The 15,787-nt window shown below is 44.2% G+C and overlaps 1 protein-coding gene across 2 annotated transcripts in view; it reads left to right on the top strand.

Moving 5' to 3' along the window:
- The window catches only part of SLC34A2 (solute carrier family 34 member 2), a 44,810-nt gene that overhangs the window by 5,295 nt on the left and 23,728 nt on the right, over positions 1–15,787 (top strand). The window contains exons 1-2 of one of the 2 annotated variants that reach the window (XM_025051801.1): positions 9,541–9,563; positions 13,701–13,765. In XM_025051801.1, the coding sequence (XP_024907569.1) occupies positions 13,751–13,765 (15 nt within the window). In that variant the 5' untranslated portion in view covers positions 9,541–9,563; positions 13,701–13,750. Of the gene's footprint in view, positions 1–9,540; positions 9,564–13,700; positions 13,766–15,787 lie in introns of those variants that run through there. The other variant, XM_015595002.2, reaches the window with a different exon arrangement.

The following is a 15,787-nucleotide window of genomic DNA, read 5'->3' as shown; positions in this document are numbered from 1 at the left end:
TCCCTGAAAACTGACTTTCTCTGCATCCTGACTAGAAAATGGCTGTCTGCAGCCTCAGGATTCCTTGACTGGTGCAGTCGAAACGGTGCTGAATCTCTTAGCACAATTTCAGCTTTCCAGGTGAGGGCCTATGGGTCCAGCTTGGGTTGGGTGTCAACTTCTGGTCCAGTCATTTGAGGCCAGGGGGATGGAGACAACCTGAACACTCTGCTGCCGTGGATTGGGGAGAGGGAGCACTTTGCAGGACACGCTCTGGGACGTACAGGATATGAGCCCCAGTCTGAGGGGTTTGTAAGTCCCTGACTGTGTTAAACTGCCTCTCAGTCTCTAGCCTGGGGTCACCCCCGTATCAACAGTTTTCAGAGACGCTAGCAGCTCAGCAGGACGAAGATGACAACAAGACGCTTTTCACTATGGCAGAGGCAAAAGCGAACATGAACTGAGGCAGCCTGGGGATGCTGAAGGGGGAGCGAAGAATGAGAGGGAAACAGCTCATGCAGAAATGGGGACTCTGCGTTCTGGGGGAAGAGGTTCGAAAGGAACGACAGCCCTGCCCCTGCCTTCGGAGTGGCGCTCCTGCACACTGCCAGTTGTCTGGGACCCTCGCTTCTGGGGTCCAGGACTGTAAAGGAGGGGAGAGGAGAGAGTCGGGGGACAAGTCCGGAATCGAGATATCAGTACTCAGAAGGGTCCCCTCAGTCCAACTCTGCCGTTTCACAGTTTCGGAGGTTCAGAGACATAGAGCTTGACCCAAACGCCCTGGGTCGGTGACAGAGCTGGTTTCTGAATTCTTCATCGGGGCCACTCCTGACTCCATGACACCCTCTCCCTTGTTTCATTTTTCAGTCAATGCTTTATTGTGAGCTTTGTCGCCCAACCAGAAGGAAGGAAGTGAGCTTCCCTCACAATGGCTGTGGGTTTGGTGTCACTTTCTATCCCACGGTTAATCCCGAATATGAGCTATTGGCTGTGATATTTCTTTTTCGCCTCCAATGAGCCGAGCAAGTAGTCAGGCCGGTTATAACTCCTCCGCCTTCTCTGGAAATTGTCCTGTGAAGTTTGTTCTTGAGGTCAGATTATTTGGGGCCCCGAGGAAATACTTCTGGGCCTACTATAGTTCCAGGCTTATCTGAGATTAGTGAAAAGCCGTATGTCTAGGGAATCTAGAATTTGGAACCATGGAGTGAGTTAACCCCGTAGAGGCTGGCTCTCTTGCCAGCCAGGGAAGATCATTCTGGGGGACCCACCAAGAGTCTGCTGAAACTGAACGCATTTAGGGGTTAATCAACTCCAGGGTTCTCTTGAAGGTAATTCATAAGTCTCTTTTCTTTTTTTAATTTTTGAACACTAATGCTAGCATTTGTTTCTGAATAGTTAATAATACATATTCAGGTGGCTCAATGTTCAAAAGTGCAAAAGGGTGTGCAGTCAAGAGTCCCTCTGTCACCTCATGGTTCCCGGGCAGCCAACCCCATCACATGGAAGCGGTCAGTGACAACTGGTAATTTTCTGCCAAGCTTCCTCTTGGGGAGAACCTGCCCAATGAATACCAGTGGTTGTTGATGCAGGGAAGCTTCTGTATGATAAACTTAGCTGGAGTTTATTTTTTCCAAATCTTAGCTACACCAGGCATCTTCCAGAGTTGCCAAGAGGCAATGAGCAAGAAGATCAGCTCTGAGGGCCACTGTGGCCCTTCTGGGATCCCAGGAGAGTCCTGGCCTTTCACTGAGCGGCCTCATCTGCAAAATGGGGGAGGAGTGAAATAATCTCCTTTATAAGCGGCTCGAGAGGGTTGCATGAGAGCACACACATCGCTATCACACGCTCAGGCACATGTGTTGCATGATAGTTTTTTTTTTTAATCGTTATTATTATTATTTATGCTTACAGCACCTGGTCTTCCTAGATAGTCTCTCATCCAAGTACTAAGCAGGCCCGACCTTGCTTAGCTTCTGAGATCAGACATCGGGCTTGTTCAGAGTGGCATGGTCGTAGACCATGGACCGTGGCTCCACTGGGGTGCGAACCCAGGACCTTCTGCATGTAAAGCACATGTGCTAACAGCTACACTATGGAACCATGTCCTGCACAATAGTTCTTGACATGACCTGTTCTCGGTCTGACTTCCCCACTAGAACACAAACTCCTCAAGGGCAAGTCTGGGTCTGAGGCTAGCACTTGTCAGTTAATAAATCAGCGTCACAGCTAATGTTTTAAAGCACTTGCTTGCTATGTGCCAGGCACTGTACCAAGCTCAGTGCAGACGAACTCAAAACAGTTGCCTGAAGTAGTTGTTCCCATTCTTACTGCACATATGGGAGATGGAGGCACAGAGAGCTGTCCCCAGCCACAGAGCAGCAATGCCAGGACTTCGTGTCCAGCAGTCAGGCTTTAGTGCTCAGGGCAGGAGAACCGTCTGTCTGGTCCACCATAGCACTGACACTGTAGTCAGGGGGAAAGGTCGGACTGGGAGAAAGGGATCAAATGCCGAGAACGTTCAGAGGGAAGACGAGCTAGGGCTTTGTGGCAGTTTAGAAGTTTGTGGCAAAGGGGAAGGAAATGTCCCACCAATTACCTAATTGTATTGATTTCTAATAGAATCAATTAGAAATGAGCAACAGAAGTGGGCAATTGCAGAAACCAATAGAAATGGAAAATTCAATAGAAAGAGCAATAGAATTAAGTAAGAGCTTGGATGTTTTTGACAAAGGGGAGGGCACGTGAACGCTGAGAGTCTGGTTTGCTGGGTGGAGGGAGGGAATCTCTGTGAGAGGGACCTGTTTTGGATGGTCACTCCCATAAAAATGGGAGCTGGATGGGACATCAGATGATGTTCCACAGCAGCCACTAAGACCGGTGGGGCTGGAGAGAGATGTTCAAGTCATTCTTGCCATAGGAGGAGGTTCTTACATTTCTTTGGCTAACATACTCAGAAAAACTTGCATTCAAGATGAACCCGGTTGTCAAATGGGCATGTTTTTTGTTTGTTTGTTTGTTTTGTTTTGTTTGTGTGTGTGTACCCTTGAGATTGGCTTTTCTTTATGGAAAAGATTATTCCAAAAGTACTTCAGTTTTTAAAATATCATTTTAAATTTGTTCAAGTTCCAATTTTTTTGAACCTCTACTTCTCTCATCATCTTCTTAAATTCGGTTTACAAATATCTTTGTACTATTTATATATCTACCGAAGTTTAAACAACCAATTATAAAAACACATTATTTACATTTTAAACTTTATTTATGCTTTTAATATATTTGGTTTCTTTAAATTATTGCAATTGTCAAATATAACAAACTTTCCAAGATAGATAAATAATTTGTATAAATTAACAGATTAAACATTAAAATGATGGATTTTAAGTTCTCTCGAGTATTCCAATATAGTTTACAAATTTAATAAAATTTCAGTTTAAATTCAGAAGTCTAAATCAATTACGCAATTACCCTTTTCAAATTAAAATGACTGAGTTCGCCTATAATAAATAGTAACATGTTAAACTTCCTTTAACATTTCAAAAAGTTTAAATAACAGATATGCACAAATTACTTCTAAGTTTAGCACAAAAAAATGTGGATAGTCTAGGTTTGGTTGACTTTGTGGCTCTTCTTAATTCCCCTCCTTACCCAACAAAGGGAAAAAAAGTACTTCCAGAACTAAGCCTTCTTTTCATAGACATTATATCAAGGGCTCCAAAACTCTTGAAGGAAACACTCCCAAATCTAGTTACAGAAGTCTACATCATCATTCAGAGTGCTACGTTATCAGATTACATTTTTAAAAATTAGATTTGATTTTGCGGGCTTTTGTTTGTTTTTTTTTGTTGTTGTTCTTGGGATATTTAAGTGTCTTTTTTGTCTAATCCTGAAGATCTTGAACTTGATGAACTACTTTCTTTCTTTATGTTGTTCACATGTGGTGACACCCACAGCTCACAGAGAGTACAATAATGTCTGACGAGATCTCTCAAGGCTTTGCCCGAGTCACGTACAACTCGAGCCATGCCCGTGACAGCAGCGAGGCTGCAAGAGGCCCACGGACCCCAGGTTATGACCTTGGGTGGTGGTAACAGTTAAATTTAGAGAAAACAGAGGAGGGAACTTGTTCAAAGCGGGTCGGGGTCCCTCCATCAGTGGCAGCACGAATCCCAGAGGCTGGCAGGGAACCAGAACAATGCAGTCGTAAGAAAGGAGGATTTATTAAAAATGCCAAAACTACAGAAGGTTGAGATGGATGAGGTTGAGATGGATGACCAGAAATCACTTAGATTACAAGAGCGTGGTTCCTGAACCTGACCGCTAGCTGAGCTTCTCTGATATCAGGTTGCTAAGTCCCACAATCTTTTGTGGAGTGTTCCCTTTTTCTAAAAGGGGTTAGAATTTCTAGGTCCCCCACACAATATTAGAATCAAAAAGGGAGCTGTATCTTTTCACACAGGTTCCATTGTCGTACTGGGTATTTCAAATTTCTGTCAAACTCCCTTCATCTGTTATTCTAGGGCCTGGAAGAAGAACTCAACCATCCGACGTTCCTTCAGGTCACTTCCGTGTGTCTCCTGAAGAGAGGAATTAATTAATTTCCACACTGTGAGCCTCCTAAGCAGTAATGAGAGCAATACCACCCAGTAGACAGGACACGGGTTTAGGGCACACGCTGCAAAGTGACAGCATCTATTGGTTTTGAAGACAACAGAAAAGCACACTAGCTCAGGAGTTCTCAGCCTTGGCACTAATGACGTTTTTGACTGGATCATTCTTTGTTGTGGGGGGCTGTCTTGTGCCACGAAGGATGTTGGCAGCATCTCTGGCCTCTGCCCACTAGATGCCAGTAGTTATTTTAAGCAGAGGGGCGATGAATTCGAGGATTGAGGAGTTTTCAGAACCACATTGGAAGGCTTTGGTTCTGCGGCAGCGGCAGAAAGAACAGGCCGCAAATCCTTGGTTCTGTCCATCACGAGCTGGGTGCTCTCAGACAGGTTATCGAATTTCTTTGAACTCTTGTTTCCCCATCTCAGAAACAGTGAATAATAGCAACTTGGACTAGTTTCTTAATGCTCTTTCTCCTCAAAGTGGGAATACCAGGAGTACCTAGGTCACAGGGCCATTGTGAGGATTAAATGGTAACTAAGAGTGCTGGCAGCTGGGCCTGGCGCTATAGGGCCTCGACCTGTATTAACTATTTTTAATATTGTCAAGATTAAATAATAGCATATGCAAAGACTGACTACAGCAAGGCACACAGTGGGTGAATGATTAACGATGCTGTCGTCAGTAGTAGTAGTATGTCTAATCCGCAATAGCAAAGGATGTCTAGGAAGAGAATTTTAAAGACAATGTCCGGCCATGGGCCACATCTGGACCTCCTCTCAATTTCATCCAGATTGCAGGGCAGGTAGGAGAGAAGCGCGCTTATCATTCGGATCCCAAGATATGGAATTTTGGTCGTGCCGATTCTTGACGTCGTTTTTCTCTTTTTCTCTCTGCAAAATGAAATCGAATGCCTTTCACTCCTCAGACGTAGCATTGTCTCCACGGAAGGTAAAGAAAAGAGACGTTATAAAGAACCCCGAGTGTTTTCAAACTTTAAAAAGGAACGAATATGTTATTATGTCTAAAATGTGATAGCAACGACCCACTCCCAGTTGTTTTTAATCTGGAGGGTTATAGTTTTTTGGAAAAGTCACATTTCTAGATAAGATAGGCGAATCGACTCTTTCCTGCTTCACTGTCTTCTGATCCCCATCCTCGCACCCCATTCGTCTGCCCACGTCTGAGCGGCTCCGTCACCGTGTCCGTCTGACCTGCCTGCGTCGCCCCAGCTTTTCGAGTTGGTCTTGCTGCCTTGGGAAGCCCGGACGGCCGTTCTCTGCCTGCAACCTCCTCTCCGCCTGTTTCTGTCTCTTAGCATCTCAATCCCTTCTTTCCTTCTCCCTTTGTCTTTTGTTCTCCTTGCCATCGTTTTTCTCCGTGTGCCTTTTCTTTAACTGCTGCAGTACATTTATCGAATAAAAGATTTTATGGTGTGTCCTTTTAAAAACATCGAATCGCAGAACGAGAAACTCGATCGAAGAAACTTTGGAAAACTAAGAAACATTCAAAAAGCTCCCTTTGTTAAACAAACTCGAAAAGAGCCTGGAGGCTTTGCTAGACATGAATGATAGAGATTTATTCAAGGGTCTTAGGGCTTGCTGACCAGGAACACAATAGGCAATCCCCAGAGTGTTCCGTAGGAGAAAGAAAAGCTCAGGGCTCTGGGGAGGACAGACTGTTCCGTGACGTGGCCGGCGAGCTGGACCCGACCAGAATGGAGATTGCTTCTCGTCACCCCCTTAGAGATTGTCTGGTTGTAATTGATGTTCTGTCTGACATAAATCAACATCCTTCCCCTACCTCCTGCTATGTGCTGAGTCCTGGAACAGGTTATTGTCCCGATCTGGTCAAGCATGTAAACCAATTTCCACACCTGGTGGCATTCACGTACTAGTACCCGGGACTATTCTCCCACCCCATCCTGCCCTTAACCCCGTATAGTTCTCTGACCCCTGTCAAGCAGTGCAGAGAATGTCGACTTTGTCTCGCACCCCCACCCCCACCCCCACACTTGCCCCGGGGTGTGCCTCCTATATACGTTTCCTTAATAAACTCTGTTACTTGCCAGGCTTGCGTGCCCTGCTTCTTTCTTCCGTCTTTCCCTGCCCTACGCTTATGGAGGTAGATTTTCAGGCTCTGGGCTTTACCCTGGATCAGTGCGTGTTAACAGTTTCTTAGAGTAAAAGGCCATTCTTGAGAAGTATCAGTCCTGCACTCTTAGCCTCTGGGATGGTCACCCTCTACGTGGTCTGGGCACTGGATGTCAGGCGGTCTGACATTGAGGGGGTAAACAGAGACTTATCTGGAGGTTCGATGTACTTACATCTGGGCATTGACACAGGATTTGAAAGTTCAAAAGTTTAAGTTCTCAGTTTAGTTAAAACAAGAACAGAATGGTTTTCTCATGCCTAAACCTGCTTGATTTTAGTAATTTAGCAGCTTGATTGTAGCGACTCTTATGTTATTTCTTCACTCTGCTCCTCACCTTTAATCCTACCCCCACTCACACAACCATTCTTAGAAATCTGGATGCAGTTCATCTGTTTTGCTTAGCTGGTTTTTTCCTCTTTATTCTTAACTACCTATTTCTGTTTTGAATCAGCATTTCTTTGTTATACTGTATCATAAACACTGGCTACATTGTTTACCTACATGCTATTTTTTAGAGTTGTCACAAATAGTCTTATTTACCTAGTGAAAGTATAATTTACTTGTCATGTTCTCATCTTGGACATGTAGTATGCTTCTTTCTTTATTCTTTATACTGTGATGAATATAGTCATACATAAATTTTGGATCTTTTCCTAATGTGGGTCTCCGTGAGTATAATTACTAGGTCAAAGGGTAAAAATAATGTTATGTTTCTTAACACACGTTTCCAACCTTTTCCAAAACCGATATCAACTTTAATTACCAGCCATACAGGAGAATATCTTGTATTCCATTGCTCATCACCATAGGATATAAATATTTCAAACATATGTTGCTAGAAAGGAGAAGAGTCTTTGAATAGTCTTAAGATATATTTCAAAAGATTATTGACATTCTTCAGTTAGTAAATTAGAAGCCACGGTTCCAGCCAGAGATGCAGCAGGAATTGACGTGGCCAGCAGCCCTCTAAGATCACAGCTCTACTAGGATTGGGGTGTAGGGGGATGGGGGATAGTTAGAGGTGGGATGGAAGTTGGGGGAGGGGGGTGACAATACTGGTTGCCTAAGGCCAATGAGCTGCTTTTTTGTTCTTTGTCAAAATTCCCATAAAAAATTCTCATAAAAAATCACGTAGATTAATAGATCTATGTCTTTCCTGGTGGATTTTTCTGCTTACTCCTTTCATTTATGGAAGTCTTAGTCTGTGACTTACTAACATGAATAACCTTTAAAAATACAAAAGATAGCAACTCATTGTTTATTCTTGAGTGAGGATATTTTTTTATCACTGTATTTGCTTAATTATGTATCTGTACATCAAATCTATAGCTCGTTTGTCTATTTCGCTCATTTTTTTTTTTGGGGGGTCTGAGTTTTAAAGTCCGTTTCTATGGAATTAATTTTGATATACGATATGAATTGTGTCCTAGTTGATGGTTTTTTTTTTTTTCAATTTACTAATCAGTACACTAGAAAATTTATCAATTATCTTTGACTTTAAGGTTGATTTGTGATGCCTTCTTTATCAAATTTTAACAGGGGACTGCTTCTGACTGTTTTATTCAATTAATCATCTTGTTGCTTTGAGGCTATTACCAGGCTGTTTTGATAACCGAGGGCTTTTAGTGTATTTTGGTATCTTACAGGGCCTGTTGCATCTCATTTATTTTCTTCTGAACTTTCTTCTATTCTTGCCTTTTCTATTTTTCCAGATGGGTTTTAGAATTGTCTTGCCAATGTCCTCCCCTTCTCCCCTAGTGGGGGACATCCCAATGGGCTGGCCCAAGTGGCCATGGTCTCTAATGCCCTCATAGCGCTTGTCTGTGAGCCAGAGATCCTGGCTCAGACTGAACAGGGGCCCCAGTGAGTATGACAGACCCTAGGAACAAGCCCCAAGGCTGGGTTTCTAAGCCAGACAAGAGAGGATAAAATCAGCCCTAGAGAGGAGGCTGCAAAGATCAGGTTTAGGGAGGGAGCTGGCATGGGTGGGGCTGTCCTACCTAAGGTGGGAGCTGGGTGGAGTAGATTTAAGGATGCTGCAGGCACCACAGCCTAGGTTACATCTCAGCTCATCCTGCATAAGGCCTAGTGTCTTCTTTCTCAGACAGCAACAGTATTGCATCCTTCCAGGTAAAAAGACTGCTGTGGGGTCAGAGGGACCTAGAGCCTAGCGCTGGTCTCTGGGAAGGTGGTGAAGGGTGGTGTGTCAGACGGTCTTGCTTGGCAAGGAGTGACGAAGGACGTCAGAATGACTCGTGTGTTGGGAGTACAGCTAGGTGGTGGGTCCCTGTGCCCAGTGTAATGGTATTCTTATGTGTCCTTGAGCTGCCCAGTGGAGAACATCTGTTAGAGACCTCGGGTTTCCTTAGAGATGGGTGCACGAATCCATGCTTAAGCCTGTGAGAGGCTGTGCAGAGTAGTGCTTAATCTGGGTTTGAATTCTGATCAGACCAGAAACTAACCCTGTAACTTTTGAGCAAAACATCAGAAGCCTTTCTTGAGCCGAAGCTTCTTATCTATAAAATGGAGATTAAACGAGCAGATTACCTAAGATTGTTAGAATTAAACAATGAGTCTTGTGGCTTGCTGCAAATTTAGAGGTGAAAAGCAGTACGTTTTGGTATCCTGGGTTCTCTGCGCTTTGTCACTTATTAGCTGTATAATTTAGGTAATGGGCAAAAAATGTGGATAATAAACCCAAACTGGTAGAAGTTTAACTCTGAGCTGTCATATATAACTTCGAGTAAATACAGTGACTTCCAAAGCCCTGATAGTATTCCAGTTACAGTGGAGAGGTTCCTACCCACTTCCCCTCAGGCAAAGAGGTGGGTATTTGGGGCCTGAGGGTGCTCCTGGGATGTATAATTTACAAGTATAATTTACTTGTCATGTTCTCGTCTTGGACATGTGGTATGCTTCCAAGCTAAATTATGTGGACTTTCCCCTGCCCCTCCTTAGGTCCGGGGACTTAGGACAAGGGGGAGGATAGCCTCCCTGAATGTGGGTGGAGGTACTGCACCCCTAGGGAGGTATAAGACCCTATTAATGGCAGAGGGAACCCCCTGGTGCCCATAAACCTTCCCTGGATGTGGGGCAGTCCGGGGCGGGGGTGGGGGAGAAGAGGGTGGAGGGAGGGCAAAGGTGCCCACCCATTTCTCAGTAGGGGATCGAGAAGAGGCATTTATAAGTTGTGGAGTCAATACCTTCAAAGAATTAAATGACAAAAATGCTCACATTGATAATGGGGGGAACAGGGAAATCAAAGCGTATGTACAGAATGATAGCAATTGCATTAACATCTCCTTAGGCCATCTCAGAAGAGGTCTTTAAACTCTAGAAAATAAGCAAAATTTGTACATTTACCATAAAGGGGAGGGACTATGTGACTTGTGCGGTGACCCCAAATCGGGAGAGGCCCACTTCCTGAAATCAGGTCGTGTTTGCTCCATTCTGACTGCCCGCTGCATTTTTCTGCGAGACACATTCCAGTTCCAGGGGAGAGATCAGAAAGAATAAGTAACAGTTAAAGGCAGCAATTAAAAACCAAACCTCCCTGCTTTTTCTCAGGGGTTATAAAGCCTCTAGCAAGGGAGGGAAAAGATCTGTTTTACTGAATTCCTTTAAGGACAAAAACTTGTATTGTTCCTGGTAACCAACGGCGGTGCCCAGCACAATCCTCTGGACACCTGCCCAGTGTAAACAAACACACAGGGGCAGGGAACCCCTCCTTGCCCTCTGCATTGTGATAGGAGAGAGCCAAAGCGGCCGCCACATCGTCGTTGATGGCGGGAAGGCACTGGGTGCGGTGAGCGTGATGCCTGCAGTCAGATGGGCTCCTGGGGGCCTTCCCGAGATGAGCCAGGATCCGACAAAGAAACCAGCACAGAGACGCGTCGTGATGTCGACGGCATAGAACTTTCCTGTGTCATTTATTCCGCAAATATCAACTGAGCGCTACTCTTGAGTCAGGCACCCCTCTAGTTTTAGGGGGCCCAGAAGTAAGAGACAAATCCCTGCCTTCGTGCAGCGTGTATTCTATTGTCATCAAGAACTAAGTTCCAGGAAGAGCTAAGCAGTGATGATGCTGGGCAGAAGCAGTGATGTTAGCGAGTGGCCCGTGAGCTGCATTTGGTCTGAGGTGTATTTTGTTTGGCTCCTACAGTTGGGTTTTGGAGTTTTTTAAAAAAAAAATTTGAGCCAACATAAAAAATTCTGAAATTTTACCGTAAGGTCTTAATTTCTGAAATGTGGGGGGATCGCGGCACTGGCCCTCATTCCCAAGAGCAGCCATCGGCTGACGCTGGGTCACAGCTGCTTCTCAGGAGGAAGTGGGTTACTTCACTGTTCTGAGACTTTCTGCTACACTTGGCCCTTTTCAGTGGCCCTACCTGGCCGCTGCGGTGGCACCTGCCTCAGTCTTACTTCCGTACATTTCTCTTTGCCTCTTCTTTCTCTATTTTTGAATCAATTTTCCTTTGTCTATGTAAGCTGCCTTAAATCCTTTTCGGAGCAGCATATAAAAATAGACAATAAAGTCACCTATTCCCACCCCCGGAGATAACCACTATGAACATTTTCGTGTGTTGCTTTCCGGTATTTTTCTCTGCATATTTAAGCAGAGTTTAAAACAGCTTTAATTATGTCAGCCTTTGTTCCGTTTCCTTAGCAGTTCTCCGTTTCAACTTGTGCTTCCTCACACCAAGTAACACCTTATCTGACATTTCCTGACTTCTGGCTACCTCGAGGGCCTGACTGAACAGCTCTAGAATTACCAACCGTGTCGTAGGGCTCTGAAGAAGCTCCTGAGGAATGCCCAAGTTCGAAGTGGTTTTGTTCAGCTGTTATTTTGGGAGCCACTTTTTCAGGCGTTTATGGCACGCTCCGCTTTATACCCTTTGCTTTGCAGCAGGTGCAGTCAGAGCACCAAGCTGCTTGCCCACTGGCCTTCAGGGTAGCGGGTGGATGCCCGAGCTCCAGGCTCAGCCTTGACAGGCAGGTTGGTCTTGGTCTTGTCTTCAGTCACCGGCAGCTCTTGCTGCTGGGGAGTTTATAGGAACAGGACGAGGCGGGAGATTTTGTCATCAGTCGGAGCCCCTTGGTTTGTCTCGGCCTGGTGACTCAGGGTGGGGCACTGAGCCAAAAGTCTGAACTCTGGGGTGCCCCTCTCAGAGCACAGCCATCTTCCAGGGAAGAATGCCATCCTCTCGTGTCCGGACCCCCTCTCTGCCTCCTACTTTGTGAAGAACCGAGTGGATTAGGAGAGTGGCAGGAAGAAGCTCCAGGAGGCCTAGAGAACAAACCATGTAATACCTGAATATATTCTGGCGTCAGGATGAAAAATGCTAATCCACAGACCTGCTTAGTTTGGCCTGCTCAGTATTATTATGAAGTGGTAAATTTCACATTTAAAAAAGCTGGCTATCTGGTTTCTCCAGAAAATTCCAAAGGTCTGGTGACATCGGTCCATGTCTTTTTATGCACAATCTGGACAGGGCATTTACTCTGTGGACTAACACGGACCGCACGAGTCTTCCATGTGCCTGGCGCCCCGGGTGTGTCCCCTGCCTGGAACTCCTGCCCCCACTCTTTGCTCAGGCACTTTATTTTCTTGTCAGCTAAGCAGGATGGATGGTGAGCTCTCTCCAAGCAACCGCACTGTTCAGATACTTCCTTCTGCCCCTGGAAGGAATTGCCCTTCCAAAGGCAGGAACAACGGGGGTAAGGATGGAGTAAGGTAGAAGGTAGGCATGTTTGGGGAAGCCCTCTCGGTAGGCCGGATTTCCAAGAAACAGATATTTAAAGAACAGTGTGAGAGGGCACTCTTTAAAGTCTTCCTGTTCACTGGTGTAAGGTGTGAGGATGGATAACGGCCATCCTGGTGCAGGCCAGGCCTCTCCTTAACCAGCCCAGCCTTGCCGGTTATGCACATGAAAGCAGGTACCCAAGAGGGTGTTTTAAATTCACTATGCATTTCAGCAGCTTTTCAGGTAAGCAAACGGACACATAACTGATAAAAATGTTTTAAAAGCAATTCTCATCCTTGTCAGTGGAGAAATACACATTTGATAGAAGTTATTGGGAGTGTGAATGGACTATCCTGTTTTTCTACATATTTAACAACGTGTGTATCATATATAGTATGTTGATGTAGTCCAACTATCATACATTTGTGTAACTTTTTACAGTTACAAAAGCCCTTTCCTTATGCTATCTTACCAAATTTTCATCTGAGTTAGGTAAGGCAGGTCTAAATGTTGCCCCCATTTAACAGGTAAGAAAACTGAGGCCCAGTTTAGGTGGCTTGTCCATGCCAATGAGTGACAGAGCTAAATGAATGGGTGGATAAAAATGTAAATTTTTAATTTCAAAATTAGTGTGTATGGATATATTTATAACAATAAAATATTATCCTCGGATTATCCCTGTGGAGGTCGGTGTTTTTTGCCAATCTTATTTCTACCCATAGCTATTCTCTGCTTCTCCGGTGGTACCCCATTGGCTCATGGCTGCTTAATGTGAGAGTTTTGTTATGTATGAAACAGTAAATACATTGTTAGCCTACATTACAGCATTATATATCTCAATGCGGAAAAGGCTGTGGAATTTGAAGTTCTGATATCAGTTGTTTGCCGCCATACACATCACCTTTAAAAACATCTAAACACAAAATACTTTGGGATGGGGGGTGGGGGTCATGGGGAAGTCCAGGCCTTAAAGTAGAGTTGAAGGCTATTTTTAAGCACTATTGTCACACTGCCAACGTTGTCTCCTGAGAATACACACACATCTCTTTCCCCCCATAGCTCCACCCGCATTGGGTTCTGTATTCTGTAACTTTCACCTTTTTTTGGTAGTTGCACCTGATGGGAATATGAGATGCCCTAAAGGGCTTCTTGGGATCTTTCGGTGCAGACAGAGTACCTGGGAATCACTCATGTGGCTTCCTTTACCATCTCCAACAGGACTGTTGGATCCAGACTCCGCGAACGGAAGGGAGATTCAAGCCTCCGGGATGGCGTTCAGAGAGGTGAGTTCCTCCTTAATTTTAAACGATCTTATCTTTTGGAATTTAATTAAGTAATTAAGAGGTAATTTTAAATAATGTGATCAAAAGTTGTAATAATTTTAAAGCCCCTTATTCGTTAAAAATATTTAAGCTGAAAGTGAAATATTTAGGGAGCCATTTGGACCCATAATCCCAATCCTTTGACTCAGGAAGAAACCATTTTTTTTGGAGGTCTGTTGTTCAAAAAGTCATACAACAATCTACGAAGGAAATAAAGGTAGGATGACAATGGTTGCGGGCAAGGGAAAGGCTCAGTGAGGGTCTCTGAGACCTGAATGAGGAAGAGTGTCTATGTGAAAATAAATCAAGGAGACTGTTCCAGGCAGAGGGGGGGACGAGCAACAAAGGATGGGGTGAGGGATGGAAGCAGAAAGAAGACCCGAATGGCAGGGAAGTCACATCTTTCTCCTCACAGAACTCCTGGCCACCACCCAGGCTGAGGCCCAGAGTGACAATCTGGTCCATACTGATTATCCCGGGACCTGTATGGCACCAACTTGTCAGTCTTACTCCTAACGTGGTATGTCTTTGTCAAGTGGGAGTTTAGTGTCAAAGGCCTCCTTTACTTAGAACCTAGCCCAGTACTGTGTAGTAAAATTTTCTACTTATCCAAAGTAAATGTAAGTCTAGGCAGTGAAAGATGCCCAGAAATGGAACCACAGACCTTTCGGGCTTACCTTACTCTTGCTTTACACACGGTTTTAATGATTGCCAGCTGAATGGATGAATGAACGAGGCAAACTGTTTTCTTAGTCCACATAGGTTAGAAATAGCAGTATAATGGTTGGTGATGGTAAAGCAGGGAGGTCACTGCTGCATAGAGTTACAGTGATAACTCCAAGTTTCTGTAAATGGCCCTACTGCTAACACTTAGGCCGTAAAGGAAGCTTACTTGCACAGTAACATCCGGGACAGAGTAAGCCATAGATAAGTGCTAGCTATGCCGACGATTATGGTAAACATTTATGTGACAGAGCCAGTAAGTGGTTCAAACTTATTGACTTCAAAAGAATTCAAACTCAGTGATGTAACCCAGAGCTTACCCTCTTCCCCGTACCCATTCCCAATACTACTAATATTTTAACGTATTAATTGTGAGATATTCATAGGAAAATACGCTAGAATTAGTGCTGTATAACTCAAGGATTCATCACAAAGCAAAGTACCACAATCAAGGATGACACTTGACAACACCTCAGAAATCCTGTCATCCGTTCCCTCGATCTTACTCCTTCCCAACAAAGGGACCCCCACTTCTAGGCAAGTGCTTCTTTTCTTCACGGTTTTACTATTTAAGCATGCATTCCTGAACACTTAAGATTTAGTTTTGGCTGGTTTGGGAATTTTACACCAGTGGAATCAAACAGTAGGAACCCTTTTGTCTGGCTTCTAGAACTCAGCGTTGTTTGTGAAACGAGACTTAATCCATTTCATTCCATCTAACAATAAATTGTTTTCATTGCGTATTAAGTGACCACTTTTGACTCCAAAAATGGCAACTTAATAATAGTAGCTTATTGTATGAGTGTTTTACAGTTAATATTTCATACTATTCATGGAAATGGACATCTGCATTGTGGGCTGTGCTGCTGTGGTCATTTGTGTATATCTTTTGGTGATTATATGGGCAGATTTCTCTTAGGTATTTGCATGGGAGTGAACTGGATTTGAAAATAACACTGGGTTTAAATCTCATTGCGGTTTAATGTGCATTTCCTTCAATAGTGATATTGACCGCCTTTTAACATGTTCATTGACTATCATTTGTGAATTGTTTATTCTAGTCTTAACCAATTTGTAATTGGATTTTTCTCCCCTATTAATATAGCCATTCGTTACATGTTCTAGAATAAGCTCTTCATCAGTTATGTGTGTTCCAGATCCTTCCCTCATTCTGGGCTGCCTTTTCACTCCCTTAAGTGTCTTTTTTTTTTTTTTTCACGGTTAATGCATCTTCTATTCTGTTTAAGAAGTTTCCCTCCC

This window comes from Pteropus alecto, unplaced genomic scaffold (assembly GCF_000325575.1).
Source record: "Pteropus alecto unplaced genomic scaffold, ASM32557v1 scaffold5, whole genome shotgun sequence".
Taxonomy (NCBI): domain Eukaryota; kingdom Metazoa; phylum Chordata; class Mammalia; order Chiroptera; family Pteropodidae; genus Pteropus; species Pteropus alecto.
Note: the sequence above shows the minus strand (reverse complement) of the source record. Positions and strands in the feature narration are given on the sequence as shown.